The sequence below is a fragment of the Diplotaxodon limnothrissa genome, linkage group LG12 (genome assembly GCF_057381915.1).
Source record: "Diplotaxodon limnothrissa isolate DT_005_m linkage group LG12, D_limnothrissa_male_GT1.1, whole genome shotgun sequence".
NCBI lineage: Eukaryota > Metazoa > Chordata > Actinopteri > Cichliformes > Cichlidae > Diplotaxodon > Diplotaxodon limnothrissa.
Window position 1 is genome coordinate 14,592,509 of NC_140607.1, and position 22,907 is coordinate 14,615,415.

The 22,907-nt window shown below is 40.6% G+C and overlaps 3 protein-coding genes across 4 annotated transcripts in view; 1 reads left to right on the top strand and 2 right to left on the bottom strand.

The window, feature by feature from the left end:
* The window catches only part of slc33a2 (solute carrier family 33 member 2), a 29,389-nt gene extending 25,288 nt beyond the window's left edge, over window positions 1-4,101 (bottom strand). The window contains exons 1-2 of one of the 2 annotated variants that reach the window (XM_085367169.1): window positions 4,037-4,101; window positions 2,717-3,541 (exon numbers count right to left, since the gene is read on the bottom strand). In XM_085367169.1, coding sequence (XP_085223295.1) covers window positions 2,717-3,416 — 700 coding nt within the window. In that variant the 5' untranslated portion in view covers window positions 3,417-3,541; window positions 4,037-4,101. Of the gene's footprint in view, window positions 1-2,716; window positions 3,542-4,001 lie in introns of both variants that reach the window. The other variant, XM_085367168.1, reaches the window with a different exon arrangement.
* Window positions 4,102-6,252: 2,151 nt separating this feature from the next.
* anxa1a (annexin A1a) lies at window positions 6,253-11,532 on the bottom strand. Its single transcript, XM_085368037.1, has 12 exons — window positions 11,481-11,532; window positions 10,756-10,832; window positions 9,969-10,059; window positions 9,498-9,592; window positions 9,279-9,392; window positions 8,937-9,027; window positions 8,746-8,825; window positions 8,179-8,323; window positions 7,988-8,083; window positions 7,820-7,878; window positions 6,886-7,008; window positions 6,253-6,734 (listed from the first exon to the last, which is right to left on the bottom strand). Exons 2-12 carry the CDS (start codon window positions 10,813-10,815, stop codon window positions 6,675-6,677), a joined length of 1,014 nt encoding a protein of 337 aa, XP_085224163.1. The 5' UTR covers window positions 10,816-10,832; window positions 11,481-11,532; the 3' UTR covers window positions 6,253-6,674.
* Window positions 11,533-18,692: 7,160 nt separating this feature from the next.
* Window positions 18,693-19,927, top strand: LOC146620993 (uncharacterized). The gene is made up of 3 exons (XM_085368039.1): window positions 18,693-18,795; window positions 19,444-19,632; window positions 19,791-19,927. Exons 1-3 carry the CDS (start codon window positions 18,693-18,695, stop codon window positions 19,925-19,927), a joined length of 429 nt encoding a protein of 142 aa, XP_085224165.1.
* The last annotated feature ends 2,980 nt before the right edge of the window (window positions 19,928-22,907 follow it).

The window sequence follows — 22,907 nt, forward strand, 5'->3', positions numbered from 1 at the left end:
GGAATATTTCCAGCAGCTTAATGAACCAGATCAATGAAGAATTAAGACAGTTCCAAAAGGCCAAAGCAGGTCTAACTTGATACTAGCAAGTAGGGCTGCCACGACTAGTCGACTAGTAACGATTACGTTGACTATTAAAATCGTCGACGACTGATTTAATAGTCGACGCGTCGTTTGAAGCTTTGTAAGATCCCAAAAGACGCAGGAATAAGTAGAAGTATTTAAGAGTGTAATAACGGACTGAAACAGAAGATGGTAGCACTGCATGTATAAGGAGGCGAGGAATTACAAACCCCTCATCATCAGTGGCACACCAGTGGAGAGAGTGGACAGTTTCCGATACCTGGGTGTCCACATCACTCAGGACCTGTCATGGTCCTGTCACATCAACACCCTGGTTAAGAAAGCCCGTCAGCGTCTCTTCTTCCTCAGAAGACTTAGAGACTTCCATCTGCCACTGAAGGTGCTCAAGAACTTCTACTCCTGCACCATCGAGAGCGTCCTGACGGCAAACATCTGCACCTGGTTTGGGAACAGCACCAAGCCGGGGTTCAAGGCTCATTAGAGCCGGTGAGAACACCGGACTCCCAGCAAATCGTTTTCAAACCCACTGCTGTCTTTCGCTACTCAGGTTAAACATGTAATATAAGTCACTTAGATAACTTAAAAATGTTACTGTTTGGCTTTTTTTTTTGTATTTTATTTGTTCCTGAGTAAATCGGTTTGGCTGAGAAATAAAGTTATAGTTTTTACACAGCTGAATAAACGTCAAGCAGACAACTGATTATCAGAAGTGTGAGATGCTTGAGAATATACTCCGGTGTCCTGTTATATTTTAGATAGCAAGGAGCAGACGAGACTGAGTTTATTAAACTCCACCGAAACAATCTACAGATTTCATTAAACTTTAATAAACTATCATCTTGTCTTTATTTTTAGTTAGCATGTACCTTAAACACTTCAAGTTGGAAGCCAGGGCTCTAGAGTGCGACCAATTTGGTTGCAAATACGACCAAATTTTTCAGTGGTGCGACTAAAAAAAACCATTTGGTTGCACCTGTGCGACCAACTGTTCGGGTAGCAAAAAAAAATAAAGAAATCTGCAACCTTCCCTGTGGTCAACAACAGACACATATTATGCCCCTATCGTGGACTAAACCAATCAGAGATAGTAAGGGGCGGGACCTCTCTGATTGGCCGTGGTCCAGTTGAAAGTGCAGGTGGGAGTGGGAGGTGAGTAGCTTGAATAAAGCGATATCAATTCATTAAATCCTGAATAGACTTTTAAATATAACTGTGTTTGGCCAGAAATGCCAGATTCTCAGATTAAAGCTCACAAAACCATTTCAACAACAACCAAACAGCAAATGAGAGCAGGTACACGGATTCCACACAAAGACGTAAACACAGAGCGGACCGACTCATCAGAATCAACTTTGTCTTTCTCGGGCAGCCCGTAGACGGACACGCTGATCAATGTCGTCATGAATTTTGCTGTTTTGCTTCCACGACTATTAAAATCACACTCCATGCACAGCTAGCTCTCTCTCTCTCTCTCTCTGTACTTCAAGAACAGTTTCCCGTCTCCAATCTCTGTTTTCTGTATTATTCATTCGCTTATTACCCACCAGTCTACCGTTGTTTACAGCGCTGTCGGCTGCTGTCTTTTTCTTTTCTTTTTTTCACTTAAATGACCTCGGACAAGAAAGCCTATTTTTTCTGTTGTTCAATACTGAAGAAATTTAAACTTTATATGCAGAACATTGTAGAATATTTTTAAGGTTATCTGCTATAAAAAGCCAGACCAGGAAAATCTCCTTCATGTTTTTCTGTGTTTTATTCTCAGTTACTTTCACACAAAGGCATCTGCTGTGATGTTCACAATTCTGATGAAGTCAGTACTGATAAATGATCAGAATTATAATATTTCTGACTGTCTGGGGCTAAGTTGAATCGAATCGGGACTTTGAAAACCAGAATCGAATGGATTATAGAAATCAGTGATGATACCCAGCCCTAGTGAGCAGCCTAGGCACGACAGAAGTGGATGTAGCTGTAATAGGAAAAGAACTATTGCTAACTTCTCTGTTAAGTTAAGGCCTGATCCTTCTGAAATTCATAGCCAGTGCTCTGACACGGTGTCATCAATCTTTGAATGCTGAAAAAGCACAGTGTATCCAGAAAAACACATTATATTATATAAATTATTATAAAATTTGTGTACGCCTAACTTTAAAAAGTTACTTTAAAAAGTACGCCTAACTTTAAAAAGTTAGGCGTACCGGTACGCCCATGGCAAAAAGTTAGTCTAGAGCCCTGTAAGCTAATGATATTTATATAAGAGCAGATGCATGCTGGTGCAATAAGCTGTATGTTTTACGTTCAATGGATGCATGATCTGATTAGTCGACTAATTGCAAAAATAATCGGTGACTAGTCGACTATCAAAATAATCGCTTGTGGCAGCCGTACTAGCAAGGCATTCCTAATAAAGTGGCCAGTTAAGTGTATAAGTGAAAATATCAAAAAAGGAAAATTCTGCTTTAAAAAGAAAAAAAAACCATACACTATGAGAGAACAATTAAAAAACAAATCTATAACTACATTGACAATAAATACTGAGCATTATTGCCCTTCTGGAAAATAAGCGAACATTTATCACAACAGATCACTTTACCTAAACTTAAACCAGTGCTTGAATAATAATCAGACTTACCCAATTTGTATGTTAGCACATAGAGAACTGTCCAAGGTGTGCCAGGCACTGCCAGCAGCTTCCTCCACACCCTCCACGGCCGTACAGCATCTGCTCCCTGCCCTCCCTTTTTGCTGCCGTCTGCCTGCTGGCCCCTCACAGTCTCATCATCCAACACAGGGGCCCCCCACACAAACAGGGCTACACCAGCATACACAAATGTCAGCAGCATAAACATCCAGCTCCATCCAGCCACGTCAATCACAGCTAGCAGCCCACCTCCGGCAAACACTGACCCAGCTTTATACCCTACAACTTGTGCTGTGTTCCCAAGGCCCAGCTCCCCACGTCCTTTTAACAACCCCACTGCAGCTCCATCTACAGCAATGTCCTGAACAGAGGCCAAGGTGTTCATTGCCAGCAGGGTTCCAGCTACACCCCAAATATGTGCCTCTGGGGCCAGGGCAGCACTGGAGAGGCATGTTAGAGCAAGGCCAGAGACTGTTCCCACCAGCCAGCGACGCTTAGTACCAACTCGGTCCACCAAAGGCGCCCAGAGGACTTTGAGTACCCAGGGGAAGTAAAGGATCTTGGTAAAACCGATGCGTGTGAGAGAGTGCCCAGCTCCTCGCAGGTATACAGGAAGCAACGATGACTGGAGACCATAGGGAATGCCCTGGACAAAGTACAGCAGGCCCAAGAACACTAGTTTGTCATTCATGATCTATCCCCAAACGTGACCCTGTGGTAGAGCAGACACTGGCTTGGTCCATTGGTCAGGTCATCGTCATTGTTTTGATTAAAGGGGACTCCCTCAAATGGACTGGTTGTTCCAGGTGCGCAGGCCTGAAATAAAAGACAGAGTGTGAAATTAAAGGTTGTTACAGTGAACGTCCACAGCTCATACAGGCAGCCTTAAAAGGCTGGGTCTTCACTGCTGCTTTATTGCTTCTCTGCCCAGCTCAGTTACCAGCAACGTTGCCCCAGCTAACGAGAGCCCCCTCAAAGTCAATGACTCGTGCTAATCATGTTCAGTACTGTTGTCATTGCATCTGGTTCATCGTTTACCCTGCATCACAACTCAAACACGACTTTGCATCGTTTACATTTCACTACAGGTGCACAATTTAAGTTTGTTGCCTGGCTACCGTTAGCAAGCTAGCTTGCTCTCAAGCTAAACGTACTCAAGCGATTAGCTTAAAACATATTTCATCAGAAGTCCAGTATTATTTTTGGAATTTTATTTTGACCCGGAAGTAACTAGAAAAATATCAGCGTCTGTTCTAAGCAAAATCTTAAAGCATACTTAAAGGAAAGTTAGTTAGCTCTGTGCCAGCTAACCGGAGAGGGTGCTCCGCTTGTTTTCAGTCGGGATGAGCTTTGAGGTTGCCAGATTCTGGCCAAACAATCCCCCTTTCTGCGATGCTAAACCAAGAATAGTTTCTTCCATCATTTAAACTTGTTTTTTTTTTTTTTGACGTGAAATGATATATACCGGTGTTGTGCCAAAAAGTGATTGTCTGCCAAAAACTGATTTCCAGTGTTTCTGTGTATTTTTTATGTGTAATATCTTTACGTATGTTCGTAAATAGACTTCGGTGAACAGGGGATACAAAGGGGTTACATAAAGAATTAAAAAATTATCTGTTTTTTAAGTATCTTTACAACTTGTACTTACATTATAACCAATCCGGTCCTTTATCCCCACTTAAAATATTTTTACAGAACTACTGTAATATTTGCTGACATTTCTGCTGTCCTGTTGGGCAACTTACTCTTACAAAATACATTTTTAATGTTAATGAGATTTTTTTTACTGCATAAATAAAGGTTATATAAAAGTCGCTGCCAAAAACTGATTGCGGCTTGTATCTTGCTACACGAATGTTGTTTGTGGCTCAAGATGACTTTATGTCATCCATAAGGGATGCATTTGACATATGTTTAACATATTATAGCCCAACAAGTTACTTATAGCACTTTAAATATGAGCAATCGCTTTTTGGCAAATACCGGAAATCAGTTTTTGGCAGACAATCACTTTTTGGCACAACACCGGCTTTTAACCTCCTAGGACCTGGCGTCCACATATGTGGGTTATTTAGACCAAAATACTCAATTCTGCTCTACAAGGGCCTGATATCCACTTACGAGGACATTATACTGCTACTGTTCTATCAAAATTTTAAACTAATATCCTCATATGTGGCTCTTATTTTTCATAAAAACAAAAATAAGGTAAAAAAAAAAATCTGGTAATTCTTTGTTTTTACATTCATCGGGCCCCAATATGCCCAAATATCAAAGAAAAATAAAAAATGCATGCCATGCAAGAGTTCGGGTCTTAGGAGGTTAAATATTTTTATTATTTTTTTTTATTTTTTTACAATTACCACGCAAGATATTTTCATTACTACCCATCTAGTAATCACATAACGGCTGAACACGCTTTCTGCATCTGGCTCGGTTTTCAAATCAACACCAGCATTTCTATATAGCACATGATGGGAAAACACGTTATATGGACTTAAGAGACTCATTTAAAATGTATTCATATTGTACTCATACTACCAATGTGTAAATATTTGGCAACATCATATAAAATGTCATGGAAATGTATGTCATGGTAATTTGGGCTTTTAGATGAAACTTTATTAATCCCTTGGCTGGGTTCCTCCGAGAAATTCAGTTTTTTGGGGTTTTTTTTTTAGATTAGGTGAAATTTTTAGATTAGATGAAAATTTTAATAATTTCTTTGAACTTTTCTTTTTACAAAGTGGATTTATTGCACAGAATACATATTTAATGACTTAGATCAGAGCATGATGCCACCACCACCATCATGCTCTTAGGTTTGAAATCCTCACATTTACTCCTCCAAACAGATATCTTGTAATTATGGCCTGAAAGCTCATTTCTCATCCAATCATAAAACATCTCCAAAAGACATTTGGCTCGTCCGTGTGGGAAGCTGCAAATTTCATTCGAGGTTGTCAATTCTGGAACAAGGGTTGTTGTTTTGGTGGGCACCCTTGTAGTTCATGGTGATGTAAAACTCACTTCACTTAGGAGTGTGACGCTGGCATTCCAGCAGTTTCCATTTCATGACAAGCTTGACCCTTGGTGGTTCCTAAACATCCTAACCAATTTCCTGTCATCTGTGGGTGACAGTTTGGGTCTTCTTCCAGACCTTGGTAAAGTGTTGATATATCCAAATAACTTGTACTTATGTATAATTTTCATAACAAATGATAAATTATCAGGGTTTCCCCCCCCTTTAGAAATAGCTCTAACAAATCTGGTTTATGCTGGCAAAAGTAAACTACTAGTTGTCAATCACGATCAAGTCAATAGGCCTTGGCTTTGTCCAGTTAAAGACATTGTAGAACCTTCAGCACAACTCCTTCCACCCTGGAAACATAACAATTCAAAGACATTCACACCCATAATGTATGCATGTAAACCTTGACCACTTATTTGTTCTCATGTCTGATATGTGTTGTATGAATTTATAAATAATCAAGACCACTTCAGTAAAAAAAGCTTTTATTTGCAGAACATCAAATCTCCTTCAAGAGCAATGGTAGCATTAAGCTATTGGCATGTGGTGATCTGGATACATGAGCTGCACTGTGATCACATCAGCTTCTCTTTGGACTTTAGTTATAGAACCTAGTAAGTGCAAGCAAAGTCTGTCTAGAACATAGATCTTCTGGCATAATGCTATGAGATCTGCGCTGAAATAAAAAGGATTTCTCAGAAAGGAAACGGCCTATCTGCTCTGCCAACTCCAGGTTAGTATTCGCTCATTGCCAATATCATCTAACTATCATGACGTCTTGCAAAGAAAGACAGTCTTGTCAGGTCTCCACAAGCACAAAAGGCACATTATGTATTTAAGAGATAACAGGCGATTTTCCACAGTTGTACACTGGCATGGATATTCTGCTGTATGAGCTTTGATCCCAGCGATAGGCTGTTAGTTTTCACCCCCACAGAGAGCGAGCAGAATCTTCTCGTAATCATCTGCGGTGTCATCCTAAATGGGGAAAAATACAAGTTTGTTTTTTTTGTTTTTTTAAATCCATAAATCTTTACATGTTTTCTTTTGACATTTTTGTACCGTCATATGCACAATCCATTCAAAACTGAACATCTGGAATGGGTTTAACTTTTAGATGTTTGCTCACCAGAATGTCCTGGTAGAGTGTTTTGCCATAATTCTTCTTGTAGTCTTCCTTGATCCGCTTCATGTCAATTTCAGAGCGGCTCACCATGATGCGGGTCAAGATAGGCTTGCGGGTACCTTTACCCTGAAGGGCAGAAAAGAGCCAGTCATGAAACATTTATATTATAACATACCATTGATTATATTATATGTGGAAAAGATAACAGAAATATGAGATTAATGGGAATTTTTAAAAGTAAAAGGTTTTAGATTTGACTATTATTTCTATTTAGCGAAGAGCTGTTTTGCTACAGAACTTCAAGAACTGGACAAATTATAGGGGATTTACTCTCTATATCTATGCAACTGACTAAATGAAAGTCAGTTTGTAACTTAAAAACCATCCACCTAGTTATCTTGTTTAGTAAAAACTGAGATCAAACATGTCAAAAGGAGCTCCAGTGGGCAAAGGAATACCCTTTTTCAGCATTATGATGCTACTATGTTCAGACATTCACCCAGTGATAAATGTATTAAATGCATGAAGACTCCTTTGTCCATGGCTGAAGTTTCTCATGCTGGGACACTTCTCCAGTTCATGGGAGCCTATTTCCGACACTGACTGAGTGGTTTATTATTTATGTGACTTAGCAGATTAGATCATTTATGTGAATTAGCCAAAGTTAGCAAATTCTGATCCAAAGCAGCCCAGCATTGTTCACCAACAGCTTGCCCAAGGACACGACAATATATAGATGCAGAAACTGGGGACTGAACATCCAACCTACTAAATAGCAGACAACTGGCTCTAAAACCTGAGCCACATTGACAGCCAATCAGTTTTTTCAAATGGCAATTGGCATCATCCAAATTAAGGAGTACTTCTACATTAATCCACTTGTGAATTATTTTCCCTGTAATATTCAGTTGTTCCTGTAGCAGCACATATACTGTACCTTCATGGACAAGTAGAGTTTCTCTGCAAAGAAGGCAGTTCTGCTTCCAGCACACTTCACTGTGAATATATATTTTTTTAAAGTTTTAATCCAGTCCATCCAGAATATACTGATTTAATGCTAAAGTAATAGAGTTTAGAGGTTTCGTAAACAGAGGTTTGACTTTACCAACTGCTGTGAGGCAATTCTCAATATCTCCCTTCAGTTCGAGGTCAAGGGCTTTGGCCACATCCACTTTGCTGTACTTTTTGTACCTATCAAACACTGAAATAGAATACAGATTAGGTGCTATTCCTAAGAAGGAGATGTTAAAGATAAGACTTAAAAAAAATATATACTTAACGGTGCATCAAACAGACCTTGACGGAGATGAATGGCACTCCTGCTGGTTAGGATGTCGATAAAGACAGCGCAGTTCGTGCCCTTCCTGGCCTCTCCCGCCTCATACAGAGCCCTGGCATCACTGTCAACCAGCTGCTCGCAAACTCCTTCAGTCCTGGCAGCCTGCGATATGAAGAAACAGATTGATTGGTGTACTGATGGAATCAAACTAGCTAATTAGCTAATTTAATAAATCATAGATATTTTTAAGAGTTGGAAAGCTGAAAAAGCACAGTAAGCACAAACAATGTTCTATTTAATGCCACTGAATTCACCAAGAAAGCTTCACATTTCTCAAAATTTAATTAAAATGTGGCTTTCAACTTTAAAATGTGAACTGAGTTTGTAAGATATCCAAATGAGAGTACACGTGACTGTATGTGTGCATGTCTAGGGAGTAAGTTTGCTTTTTATAATCAGCTCAGTGTTCCAGCTTCAGTGGGGAGTCTTATGTTGTTTCAGAACTTAGAGCATCCTGGTGCTATGACAGAATAAATGATTTTGAGATCCTGCAACAGATCAGTAAATAAAACACACTCAAGTACCTTGCAGAGTGCAATGAGGGCCGTCCTGAAGTCTCCACTAGTGTCAGACTTGATGTCCTCTTCCAGCTCTTTCTTGTATTCTTGGCAAAGTAATCGCAAAAGTGGAATTAGTTTTCCCACTGACACTTGTGTCGTTGTTCAAATTTTAGCTTCTGGAAACTGAAGATTGTTGCTTGAACTTTGGCACAAACCTTCCTTGTAGACTTTCTTTAGGTCTACGATCTGCCTGTTGGTTCGGGAAGCTAAAATCTCAATCAGAGTGTCCTCGTCTGTTCCCAGACCCTGAGGCAGAGATGCACAGATAGAAGGATTGAGACAAAGTCTCTTAATGCTTCACAAAACCAGTTAAACACCTTTTAGCCACCTCCCTTTAGAAAAACAAAGGATTAATATGTTTAAGTGGGTGGATATCATCATGTGCCAACAATAAGAGATCATGGTGATACCAGAGAAAGCATTTACACAAATGTAGTCAAGTACTCTAATAGCTTTTTCTGTCAATGTGCTCATCTTAGTAATGTGTGTTTGTGTACCTTCATTGCCAGTTTTAGCTGCTGGGCATCATACTGGGCAGGAGTTTTCAACAGAGCCAACACGACTTCCTCCAGATCTCCCTTCAGAGCATTTTTCAGGGCTGTGTCCAGAGGCTATGAGGTATCAACGGATGATTAAATGTATGATCCAGAGGAAGTAATGTTTCCTGTCAGTTTTGGAACTTCTTGCTCCGATCGTGTTTGTCTAATTGTCATTACCTTGCCGTTGGCCTTCTGGTAAGCCTCTTTGATCTGCTGCCTCTGCTCGTTGCTCCTTTTGACCAGAATTTCAATAATGGTGTTCTCATCCACACCTGCACAAGCGAGTAAAACAAGCATTCCTGTCATTCTGCAGCAGTATGACTGTTCAGCATTCATTGTTTGGTGTGTGTGATCCCACAGAGAACAGAATGTAATCACATATGATGGCCAGCAGAGGGTGTTAAGATTCTTGACAAGGAAGACAAGAAAGTCTGTACTTAACACTTCGATACACATTGCAACACCAAAGCATGCTCGCACACGCTCCAAAGCATGCTCGCACACGCTCCAAAGCATGCTCGCACACGCTCCAAAGCATGCTCGCACACGCTCCAAAGCATGCTCGCACACGCTCCAAAGCATGCTCGCACACGCTCCAAAGCATGCTCGCACACGCTCCAAAGCGTCCCTCATGCATTTCAGCTTCACCTTTTGTCTTGATGGCCTTGTCCAAGACTGCTGCATCTCCACTAGGGTTGAAATTGAGCGCTGGCTTCACCGTTCCTTCATTCTTTAAAGCCTGAAACGTGCCAGATTATTGTGTTTGGTAAATACTTGTCTGCAGTTTAGAGGAATGTACAAGGTGGGATACAGGGGTGCATTTTTCAAATGTTTTAACTACAAAAGTGTTGAAACCCAGTGACTGTATCCTTGAAATTAAGGCAGAAAAAAAGGAGCCCCTACGGTTCCTCCCTTATTATTTCAGATGTCAACACAAAGCTTTTAAAATGTTGGCAGATGCCCTGTTTGGACTGAAGTGAACAATGAAAGAGTCCAAACTGTTATCCTACAACTTGTGCAACTTTTTCTAAACTTACTTTAAGAAATCGGTGAAAGGAGAAGTACCATTTTGTTCTGTTTGCAGAGTTTATAAAGGGAGGAGCTCAAATTCCGGCTTCAGTGACTCATACATTCCCAAAACTCTCTCTGGTTATCATTCTCTGTGCATATAATCTTTACAGTTCAGGCCCCTTTTTACTTTAATGATGTTTCTATAATTAATCTACCACCATTTTTTTTTTTAGTTAATTTCCTTCCTCTCTTCAACATCTAAACTCATTCAATCTTTTTATATCGACACCTCCTACGCAGCGATTTTCTACTCTGCTGTACTGCCAGATCAGTTTTTCCACCCTAGCATACCACAGGAAGAGACGGGGAAAAAAAGAAAAACAGGGTGTTTGGCCTTAGCAACTGGAACCACAGTGTTACGTACTGAATCATCGGGCATGCCCAAGTAAACGCTCTGCTCCAAGAAGGCCTGGATGAAAGACATGGTGGGGAGTGGTCTGTCTGTAAGAGAGGAGGAGAAGGAGAAAGTCAGCAGTGTTTGATCCAAATATGAACATTTATCGTAGCATTTAAAGTTTTGTTTCTCCTTGTGAGAAACAGTTGAGCATCTAAAAATAAAGTTTTTTGTAAATGTTGCTCAAAGTAGTGACTCTTTTGGCAATCTTCTAAGTTCTAAAGCATTAAACTAAAAAAAAGAAAAAAAAAAGAAAAAAAAAAAAAAAAAAAAAAAAAAAGGGGGGGTTCTTTTATCTGCTGTTGGAGAGGTCAAGTGCAAGTCCAGATATCTACTCTGATTTACAATAAGCAGTTTTCTATAATGACAAGCATCTGTAGCAAACACCCTGGCCACACCCACTCTCATCTCTGATACGGACATACATTATAATGTGGGATAGAACATATCTATTTATATCGATTGATTTTATGATAGAATTTGACTTCTTTACGTAGTTGGGACAGCCGAGCACGTCAAGACAAACGTTAACCTCACACTCCCCTCCGCCTCGTAAGTTGCACCAATCAATATACCTTGCTGCAACTTTAGATCTCATCGGGGAGAGGAGACCAAAAGCCATCAAATCTCGCTCCAAACTCAGCTGAGTTCAGAATCTACAACGCCAAAGATTTCCTGGGAGTCAAAAGACTTACCGTGTTGCCTTAAAGAGAAGAAGTTTGTCTCACCGAGTTTCCAGGGGCGTTGTAGTGACAGAAAGCGTGTATTTATACTCGAGCACAAACCACTCCTAGTGACGGGTCCAGCCCACGCCGCCCTCCGCGGCTACCATTGGGCTGAATCTCTGCTGTGTGCCCTCGGCAGCTGCAATCTAAACGCAACATCCGGATTCAGTAGAGAGCTGGCAACAGATCCTCCTGCAGATTTAAAACAGTCCCGTTGCTTACTTGAAAACATCTGCCGATCACGTGCCAGGTATAAAAAATGTTAATAAAAATTGTGATCTCGTGGACATGTAGGACATCTGGGAGTGGTGTGTTCAGGGTTGGGTTGCTGCTTGCGGCACAGGGAGGAGAAGGCTGGGCGGCAGGGGACTCTCTGGCTGGCTGGAGCACCAACCCGCAAAATAAAAAATAGAGCAAATTTCATTCATAATGTTGTAAATCCAAGCCCATTATAATTATAATTTGAATCTCGGGCTGTGCGAAAACCCAGAAATACACCCTAGACCAGCGGTCCCCAACCTTTTTTGACCGGTTTATGGCCGACAATATTTTCATGGACCGGCCTTTAAGGTGTCGCGGATAAATACAACAAAATAAAACTAGTACCGGTACCGAAAAAAAGAAAATTTATTCATAACACACGTGAAAAGACCCAGGAAAACCGAGTAAACGATAAAAACGATAACAAAATAACGCTGAAAACCGATAAAAACCCTGAAAACTATACATTTCACGCCTGAGCCTCAACTCTCGCGGCCCGGTACCAAACGACTCACGGACCGGTACCCTAGACAAAGTGAATCCGTGAACTAAGGTGTAGGTCTGTTAGGTTATGTTGTGGTGATCCTCTGGTTGGGGGATGTTTGTTCATACTGGAGTGCAAAATTAAAACCAATGGGAGATGGACAAGAAAAGGTCAAAGCCATCAGGTGCTCAGTTTAGAAAAAAGAGAAAAGAAGAGGAGGAGAAATGAGCAAAAGATACAGATAAGCAGATGTGTCATTGGATAATGGCAGGTCATGTATCCTGAAACAATCATAATCATAATTCTTTATTAATCCCTAAGGAAATTATGTGGGTTACAGTTGCTCCAAGAAGAAAGTGTAAAAATAGTAACAGTAACAGGCTAAACTCCAAACAATACATTATGTTACAGATTTTACACATTTAAGAAATAGTACCAATATATACAGATCACTCAATTATAAATATCAAGGATTAACAAAGGTGATTATAAATAAATATCAAGAAAATTGACAAGAACATTATAGAGTAGAAAAGAGCGTATGGATAAAGGGTGTAACTATTGCAGTGTTGACATTGTATTAGATGGAGAGGTTGTACAGGGAGATGGCCACGGGCAGGAATGATTTCCTGTGTCATTCAGTGGTGCTTTTTGGTAATCTCAGTCTCTCACTGAACGTGCTCCTGTTAGTAGCCAGCATGGCATGGAGTGGGTGGGAGGTATTATCCAAGATGGTCCTTATCTTGGACAACATCTGCCTCTCAGACACCACCCTAACGGAGTCCAGCTCCATCCCTACAACATTACTGGGCTTGTGGATCAGTTTATTTAGTCTGTTGCCATCTGTGACCCTCAACCTGCTGCCCCAGCATGCAACAGCATAGAGGATAGCACTGACCACAACAGAGATACACCAAGATAACACTAATTAGTAGGGATAGTGAAAACTTCTGTTTACGTTTGTTAGCCACTTGGCTATGATAGTAAAGCAGACACTGATGTAGCTTACTGAATCTTTTGGACTGTGTTCAGCACAATATTAATTAGTCATTGTCGGGGTGATCGCGGCTCAAGAGTTGGGAGTTCGCCTTGTAATCGGAAGGTTGCCGGTTCGAGCCCCGGCTTGGGCAGTCTCGGTCGTTGTGTCCTTGGGCAAGACACTTCACCCGTTGCCTACTGGTGGTGGTCAGAGGGCCCGGTGGCGCCAGTGTCCGGCAGCCTCACCTCTGTCAGTGCGCCCCAGGGTGGCTGTGGCTACAATGTAGCTGCCATCACCAGTGTGTGAATGTGTGTGTGAATGGGTGGATGACTGGATATGTAAAGAGCTTTGGGGTCCTTAGGGACTAGTAAAGCGCTATATAAATACAGGCCATTTACCATTGTCAGTTGTTGATTTGTCCTATTCTCATTGTATGATGAATTATGATGGCTGTTTGTTAAGTGTTTGCATACTATGCATACTCTCTCTCTCTCTTCATATATATGTTTGTGTGTGTGTGTTTCGCCAAAGGGAGTGTTCGTCCAGGGCGTCAAACATGTTAGGACCTCTACTGGTCTTACTGGTTGGTAGATCAAATATCTGTCTTTGACGTTCCTGCTGTTTTCTCTTGTCTTTGCAACAAGTGACGTTAAACAGTATGACAGCACTACTGTCATGTATTTATGTGGGAGTCCAGCATTACATTGTCTGTATGAATAACCAAGCTAACCAAGACCTCAAAATTTCTCCAAAGTCTAAGCCTTGGAGTGATGTCTGAGGTGTGTTGTGTTGTCATGACAGCAGGGTCAGGTTGTCATACTCCTTGAAGTCTGCATGTCTCAACAGAGTGTTAATGCTGTCAGTGATTACAATATTTTAACCCCGTCAGACTTTGTAATCAGACGGAACAATCGAATTCCCAGAGGCTAGTGGCGACATGCAATAAAACCTCTGTTACATATACGATATGTCCTGATATTTTCCAGTGATGAAAGACTTGTGTGATTAATTGGTTGGAGTTTCCAGACTGGAGAAAAAGGGTGAGTTTGATATCCAGGGTTAGGGTTGCGAATGTGGAGAAATAAAGGGAAACAGCAGGCAAAGCTGCATTTTCATTAAAGTGGTATCACGGGTGGATTTACCTCTAAGGAAGGTGTGTTAAACAGATGCTCAAGCTGTGGGCCAAATGTTCCAAATGAGTTTCTCAGTCTAAGAAAGAAAAAAAAGGAAACTGTAACAGAGACCCTCAGCCAAGGACAAAAGGACAACATTAGCAGCTGCAACTGATATGATTTTATTACAAAATAAATTCTATTAGCAAGAATTTCTGATTTTGTCTTCATTCTCTTCTTATTTTCTGTAGGTGGTGTGTTTTCAGTTTTATTAACTTTATTTGGGAAAGTGTAGGTTTCCAAGGAAAGAAAGAGAAAAAAACAGAGCCCAAGTGAAGAGTGTGTGTGTAACCTATATATGTGTCTGTTAGTATGAGGAAGCATCCAGTTACAATCTCTATCTCACACACGGGAAACCTGAGGACTGTTTATGGCATCTTTTTACCCTCTGGCTGTGCAGAGTTTAAGCTGGTACCCGGTGAAACTCCATCTCTGCAGGTTTAATATTTAAAGACTGTTTAGAGTTTGGTTCCCATAAGAGATCAGGATCATCTCGTTCTCCTGATCAGCACAGCAGCACCCTGGCCTGAATCACATCGAAGGGATCTGAGCTGCTCTGACAACCAGGTAGTTCTGCTTTTTTCTCTCTCTTTTTTACTTTTTTGTATTTAAATATACATTCATTTGCATATTTTTACTGTTTAGTGGATGCTGTTATAGTAAATTTGCACAAGTTTAGTAAAGGAAGCTGAAGATTTGTCCTGATACGGCACAGTGAAATGAGAGAATCTGAAAATAAAAATAGGTCCACAATGAAAGTTTGGGATTTTCAGTTTTTCCTGTTCTGAAGCTTGCAGCTTATAGTAGCTTGGAGTGGCTGACTGAAGGATTACACTCCTTGAGTGAAGCTGCTGAGTGGGCATTTAGACATCTGCACATAGTTTGAGGGCGCGATTGAAAGTTCAAGATATAGATCAAAATATTTGAGGATTTTCAGTCTATAAGTTCATTTTTTTTAGCTTTCAAAATTCAACATGATTTTTCCTTTTTGTGTGTTTCAGACGGGTCCACTCTCATGTGTCAACTTAACAGAGATCAACCTAAAGAATACACTGAAAAAAAGGGATTGTCCATCTCTTGGATTTATGTAAGCATCTTGCGTGTATTTAACACAATTGCCTCATGTTTTAAAGTTAAGTGTAACTATATAGTGTAGAAACTACATGATATGCAGAGAGGGTAGATTAAATTGTTCATATCATGTTCGAGTGAAGTAAGTCAATAATATATCAATGTTTAATCTCGCGACACTGCATGGGATTTCAGTCTCGTGTGCTTTGGATCGTGGTGTGAGGAAGGCATCCATCTCAGTCAAGTCGAGCAGCTGCCTCTACCTTTTTCGGTATACCGAAAAATATAAATTAGGTGGTTGTTAAATTAAAAAAGGCTACCTTGTAATTTGAACACAAAAATGTCATGTTTTGAGCCAACCATCCCTTTAACGTTAACTAGTAATGACTTCATGAACTTCTTCACAAATAAAATTCTTATCATTAGAGAAAATAATGCCAATAATCATCCCACAGATGTAATATCATCTACAGTTACTCTTAGTACCATTGATGTTAAGTTAGACTCTTTTTCTCCAATTGATCTTTCTGAGTTAACTTCAATAATTACTTCCTCCAAACCATCAATGTGTCTTTTAGACCCCATTCCTACAAAACTGCTCAAAGAAGTCCTGCCATTAATTAATTCTTCGACCCTAAATATGATCAACCTATCTCTAATAATCGGCTATGTACCACAGGCCTTCGAGGTGGCTGTAGTTAAACCTTCAAAAAGCCATCTCTAGACCCAGCAGTCTTAGCTAATTATAGGCCAATCTCCAACCTTCCTTTCATATCAAAAATCCTTGAAAGAGTAGTTGTCACACAGCTAACAGATCATCTGCAGAGGAATGGCTTCTTTGAAGGGTTTCAGTCAGGTTTCAGAGCTCATCACAGCACAGAAACAGCTTTAATGAAGGTTACAAATGATCTTCTTATGGCCTCTGACAGTGGACTCATCTCTGTGCTTGTCCTGCTAGACCTCAGTTGACCATAATATCCTATTAGAGCGATTAGAACATGCTGTAGGTATTACAGGTACTGTGCTGCAGTGGTTTGAATCATATCTATCTAATAGACTCCAATTTGTACATGTAAATGGAGAGTCCTCTTCACACACTGAGGTTAATTATGGAGTTCCACAGGGTTCGGTGCTATAATTCTGTTTACATTATACATGCTTCCCCTCGGCAGCATCATTAGAAGACATAGCATAAATTTTCACTGCTATGCAGATGACACGCAGCTCTATCTATCCATGAAGCCAGGTAACACACACCAAGTTGTTAAACTGCAGGAATGTCTTAAAGACATAAAGACCTGGATGGCTGCTAACTTTCTGCTTCTTAATTCAGATAAAACTGAGGTTATTGTACTCGGCCCTGAAAATCTTAGAAATTTTTAGGGCCGAGTGGTATCTATCCAGATTCTTACTCTGGATGGCATTACCTTGGCCTCCAGTAACGCTGTGAGGAACCCTGGAGTCATTTTTGACCAGGATATGTCCTTCAACGCACATATTAGACAATTATGTAAGACTGCTTTCTTCCATTTGCGCAACATCTCTAAAGTTAGAAATATCCTGTCACAGAGTGACGCTGAAAAACTAGTTCATGCTTTTATTACTTCCAGGCTGGACTAATGTAATTCATTATTATCAGGATGTCCAAAAAACTCACTGAAAAGCCTTCAGCTAATCCAAAATGCTGCAGCAAGAGTCCTGACAGGGACTAGAAAGAGAGAGCATATTTCTCCTGTTTTGGCTTCCCTTCATTGGCTTCCTGTTAAATCCAGAATTGAATTCAAAATCCTGCTCCTCACATACAAGGTCTTAAATCATAGGTGTCAAACTCTGGCCCGCAGGCCAAATTTGGCCCGCAGCCTAATTACATTTGGCCCGCAAAGCCATACCAAATTACTATTAGAGCTGGCCTACTGGTATTATACAGCTAATATATATATATTGTTTAGTATTAAGCTTTGCTTGTTCCATATTCAGTTTTTCAGCAAAACGTGTTTGAGTCCATAAGAAAAGATTCATTCTTATATCTGGAGGAATAAATATATTTCAATAAATATTAACGTTAGCCCGCGACTTTGTTCCAGTTTTGAATTTTGGCCCACTGTGTATTTGAGTTTGACACCCCTGTCTTAAATAATCAGGCCCCATCTTATCTTAATGACCTTGTAGTACCATATCACCCTATTAGAGCACTTCTCTCTCGCTCTGCAGGGCTACTTGTTGTTCCTAGAGTATTTAAAAGTAGAATGGGAGGGAGAGCCTTCAGTTTTCAGGCCCCTCTTCTGTGGAACCAGCCTCCAGTTTGGATTCGGGAGACAGACACTATCTCTACTTTCAAGATTAGACTTAAAACTTTCCTTTTTGCTAAAGCATATAGTTAGGGCTGGACCAGGTGACCCTGAATCCTCCCTTAGTTATGCTGCAATAGACGTAGGCTGCCGGGTTTCCCATGATGCATTGAGTTTTTCCTTTCCAGTCACCTTTCTCACTCACTATGTGTTAATAGACCTCTCTGCATTGAATCATACCTGTTATTAACCTCTGTCTCTCTTCCACAGCATGTCTTTCATCCTGTTTTCCTTCTCTCACCCCAACCGGTCGCAGCAGATGGCCCCGTCCCTCCCTGAGCCTGGTTCTGCTGGAGGTTTCTTCCTGTTAAAAGGGAGTTTTTCCTTCTCACTGTCGCCAAAGTGTTTGCTCTTAAGAGTGGTTAGTTGCTGGACTCATGAAATTCACAAGATCGCACAAGATTTCAAACTGCAGGAAAATCACTGGAGTCATAAGAGGCAGACAACTACACACACACCACATGTATGCTGTTGCTATTTATTGTGGTGTAACCTGTCAAGGACAAAAACGTACAGAAAATTCTGCATCAAGCCTTGAAATCATAGCTACAACATGTAGTATTTAAGTGACCAAGTAGTATTGGGGTAAAAGTTATTGAATAGTGTTGAAATAAAATGACAAAATTGTGAAGGATTAAAATATTCCAAGAGCTCAACTTACTTCATCTGAACATGTTTCAATTATGCTTTATCAACACAAAATGCACAGGTTTATTGAATATGAATAAGTTGTGTTGTTTTAACTCAGTTGTTTCTGCCAAAGCAAAACAGTTGTGTGCAACCAATGTCCACTATTGAATGAAGTAAATCCAACATGGCCTTTTTTTTCAGTGTAGCAGTGACCTGCACCACATATTTATATACACAATGTACGTGAACTCTCCCGGAGCTGAGGGTGGATCCTATTCACTGACCTTCCTGGGAAAGAAAGTAGGAAGACATCGATCTGTAGCTCCTGCAGGCAAGCAATGTGAGTTTAAAAACAAAGTCCCATTACTAATGGCTTTTATTTGTATGCATGGTGAAAACAGCATCCTTGGGTTTTTTGTTGTTGTTGTTGTTGTTGTTGTATCTAATATCACATAAGAATAGAGCTGACAGAGGGTATTGGGGGCAGACAGATGAAGTTGGACATGGGTTAAATATTTCAGCTGCTTGGCTGCCTCCTTTGTAAAGCATTGAAGCAGCCAGTGCATTGAAAAAAACAGAACACATTGTTCCTAAAAGAACCTGGTTGAAAATCTAGATATGAGAACCTGTGGAACCAGATCGAAGCACATGCAAGCACACATACTCACTGACAAGTACACAGACTTACATGGCAGTTGCATTAATAACTGGTAGCCACTACATCTGAATAGAAATCACACCAGGTGTGTTTTTCACAATTATTTTTTATGTGCAATTGAATTCTCATGGGTTTAAAGGTCTTTATATCCCATGAAGATGTTATCAGTACCTTAAAGCTGTGTGTCCTCATGCTGCACCTCCTTTTTTGTTCTTTCACCTTTTCTCTGTCTACAGCCATCAAAAGTCTGGCAGTGGAGGGAAGGATCATACCTCATCTTTTCATTTTACTGTCTGTATTTAAAGTTCATATGTAATATGTTTCTCTCAGTTGCCTGGGAGACGACTTTCAGGTCTGCTTGCCCCGAGGACCGTGTGGTGTCTTCGAGGGTTGCTAAAGTCCCTGTGGCAGCGCAGATGCTGGAAGAGCTACCAGGCAGTGTACCAGAGCTTCAAGATGAAAGGCCATGCCCGATTATTCACAACACACAGCTTGACCAGTATGAGAAAACCACAGCAGGTCAGACCAGCTGACTTTCAGTTTTGCCCTGTTTTCTGCCTTTTACCGCTGGGCTCTTCTATAGCCTGCTTTTAGACTCATTCAACTGGATAACTGTGTTTGTATTCCAGTAACTTCCTCTCCAATTCCTGACATAATTTCTGTTTCTCTGCTGAAAGGTGTTTCTGTGAGGAAAGTTACAACACACCCACATTCCTGTACGAGGAACAAAAGAGGGGAGAGGGTGGGATGGGTTCGGCATGACACGGAGAATGATGAAGCTGTCAAACAGGGCCAACTTGTGGAATATTTTTGATTAGGCTGTGAGTGGCAAAGCTTCGAACTGAGAGAGAAAGTAAGCCAGAACTAAGTTTTTAGTTAACTAGAACATATTAATTGTGTTATAATCTACTTTTTGATTGCAGCCTTCAGAAATGTAAATAGACATTAAACTGAATACCATGAATCACTCAACATAAAAATGTAAGACATGTTTGGAATCTTAGAAATAAAATGGAAATGTTTCCAAGTGATTTATGTGTTTTCTTTTTCCCAAGAGTCCTTCCATGTAAGTGCAATAACATGATCATAAATGCGTTATAAAAAAGAGGCGCCATGAGAGTACAAACCTCAACCAGGTTAGCTCACTCTGAGCAGTATTTACTTGTAGGACAATAGTATTGTATGGGTGGACGCTCCCTTAGAGTAGAGTCACTACTCCTCCACTCGGCTGGCCTGGGAATGCCTTGGTGTTCCCTGGGATAAGCTGGAGGAGGTGGCTGGAGAACAAGAGGCCTTCATTTTTTTTTCTATCTAGGCAGCTCATTCTCTTGACAATACATTGTGTAAAGATAGTTAACATATTGGGCCCAACTTGAAAAAAAGTCAGATGTGAAATGCAAAAGTGAGGTCAGAGGTCAAATGTCACATGATATTTGGATACCAGCTGAAATGTGACAGTAAGAATCCCCATATATCAGTATCATAATCTGAATGCTCCCAATACAAACCAATGCAGTAGAATTTTAAGCATTCAAGAAAAAAATAAAATACATTTTATTGAGGTTTAACCTTATTTGACCTTGAAGAAAAGGCCCAAGGTCCAAAGTAATGTTATATTAAGAATCCCCATATATTATTCCATAAATGCATATACGCTGTCAATGCAAACAATGACAGTAAGAAACATTTTTAAATGCTCTTTATGGCATTACTGTATTATCACTTTGACCTTGAGATCAATGCATTGAGCTTGAACGAGAGGTCAGAGTTCAAATGTGACATAATATTTTAAACCTTTCTATGCTACCTTTTATATATATATGTTGACAGTACATGGGCCAGCACAAGGCCAGTTGCAGACACACCGGTGGTCCTGTGCTGGCCCATGTGTGGATTACCTCTGGCAAACCTGATCTGGGCCACCAAACGGCCGTCATTCTTTGCGGTATGTGGGCCATGTGTAAGTTGTGTGCAGCCACGAGCTGCAAGCCATGTAATAACAACATGTGCCGGAATATAATAGTGCGAAAGTAACATGATGAAACTCTGTTCAGACAGTGCCTGATGCTTTTATATGCTCCCAGATTACTCAGTGTGTTTTATACAACATGCCACATTTACACACTTTCTCTAAAACGAGTGCTTCCTAACTACATTCATACACATTCACGACATGCAGACTGGAAGAACTAGGGATCGAACCTCTAACCTTCCAATTAGTAGGTGACCTGCTCTACCTCCTGAGCTACAGCCACCTACAGGCAATGACGAGTAAACCGTCACTAGGTTTTGGATAAAGCGTACACTCACAAACCTGTCAAATCTGCATTTGAAACGTTGGCTACCATAGCAGTATAGTATTGCAACATGGCATTTGGGTCTTCTAACTAAAATAGGAAAATAGGAACATAAATAGTGCCATCATTGCCAGACCTGGCCCACATCTGGTTGACATACACTCTGCCACGACACCGGTCAGTCAGAAGTGCCAGCTTGATGCTGGATCCAGGGAAGACCTGTTTTCTATGAGCCCGGCCACATAAACCAAATCACAATCGAGCCAGATATGGCATGCCATCACATCGACAGTGCCATCTATGGCAGGCCTGGCCCATATCTGGGTGACATATGTCTTATCATGCCAGAAGTCAGCCAGCAGTGCCAGCTTGATACCAGATCTGGGCCAGACCTGCTTGCTATGTGGGTCTACAAGCAAGCTGGGTAAAAAAAAAAAAGTAGACAAGCAAACAATGAAAGTATTTCACAAGCTTCCACCTGTAAAGTATCATTACTATTTAATTCTATATATACATACAATACCAGTCAAAAATCTGGACACACCTTGTCATTGAATGTTTTTCTTTATTTTTTACTACTTTGTAAAGTGTATATACTAACTAACTATAGACGTCAAATATATGAAGCAAGATCTATGAAACTACGTCGGAAAGAAATCTGATTAATAACTCTAAATATTAATCAGATTAATATTTCATATTTGTGAAAGTCACCACTCTTTGCTTTGCTGACAGCTCTGCAAACCCTTGTGAGCTTCATGATGTAGTCACCTGAAATGGTTTTCACTTCACAGGTGTGCCTTGTCAGGGTTCATTTGTGGAATTTTTTGCCCTCTTAATTTCGGCTGGGAGATCAGTTGTGTAGTGCAGAAGTCAGGTTGGTACACACCTGACAGCCCTATTTGACAACTCTTAGAATTCATATAATAACAAGAACCAATCAGCTAAGTATAGAAAAACGACAGTCCATCATTACTTTAAGAACTGAAGGTCGGTCAGTCTGGAAAATTGCTCACGCAAGGACCGCCCCTAAAAAGGAAGACCAAGGGTCACCTCTTCTGCTGAAGATAAATTCATCCGAGTTACCAGTCTCAGAAATTGCAAAACATCTCTACATCAACTGTTCAGACGAGACTGTGTGAATGAGGCCTTTATGGTCAAATAGCTGCTAAGAAACCACTACTAAGGAAAAGTGTCCTGCCATGTCTTTGTGCGAGGCAGAAAAGGTGAATGGACAGTCTCTGGTTCCCACCATGAAGCATGGAGGAGGAGGTGTGATAGTGTGGTGGTGATTTGCTGGTGACACTGTTGGGGATTTATTCAAAATTGAAGGCACACTGAACCAGCATGGCTACCACTGCATCCTGCGGAAGTTTGCATTTAGTTGGATCATCAATTATTTTTCAGCAGGACAAAGACCCCAAACACACCTCCAGGCAGTGTAAGGCCTATTTGACCAAGAAGGAGAGAGATGGAGTGCTGCACCAGATGGCTTGG

What these genes read in the sequence shown, in the direction of transcription:
- anxa1a (XM_085368037.1), bottom strand. Translation starts at nt 10,815, where the DNA reads ATGTCTTTCATCCAGGCCTTCTTGGAGCAGAGCGTTTACTTGGGCATG. An exon ending in AAAGAAAGTCTACAAGGAAG is followed by an intron (nt 8,826 to 8,936) that starts GTTTGTGCCAAA and finishes TACTTTGCCAAG; the next exon opens with AATACAAGAAAGAGCTGGAA. An exon ending in CCCTCATTGCACTCTGCAAG is followed by an intron (nt 8,324 to 8,745) that starts GTACTTGAGTGT and finishes TTCATATCGCAG; the next exon opens with GCTGCCAGGACTGAAGGAGT.
- LOC146620993 (XM_085368039.1), top strand. Translation starts at nt 18,693, where the DNA reads ATGTACGTGAACTCTCCCGGAGCTGAGGGTGGATCCTATTCACTGACC. An exon ending in AGCTCCTGCAGGCAAGCAAT is followed by an intron (nt 18,796 to 19,443) that starts GTGAGTTTAAAA and finishes TGTTTCTCTCAG; the next exon opens with TTGCCTGGGAGACGACTTTC. An exon ending in GTATGAGAAAACCACAGCAG is followed by an intron (nt 19,633 to 19,790) that starts GTCAGACCAGCT and finishes CTCTGCTGAAAG; the next exon opens with GTGTTTCTGTGAGGAAAGTT.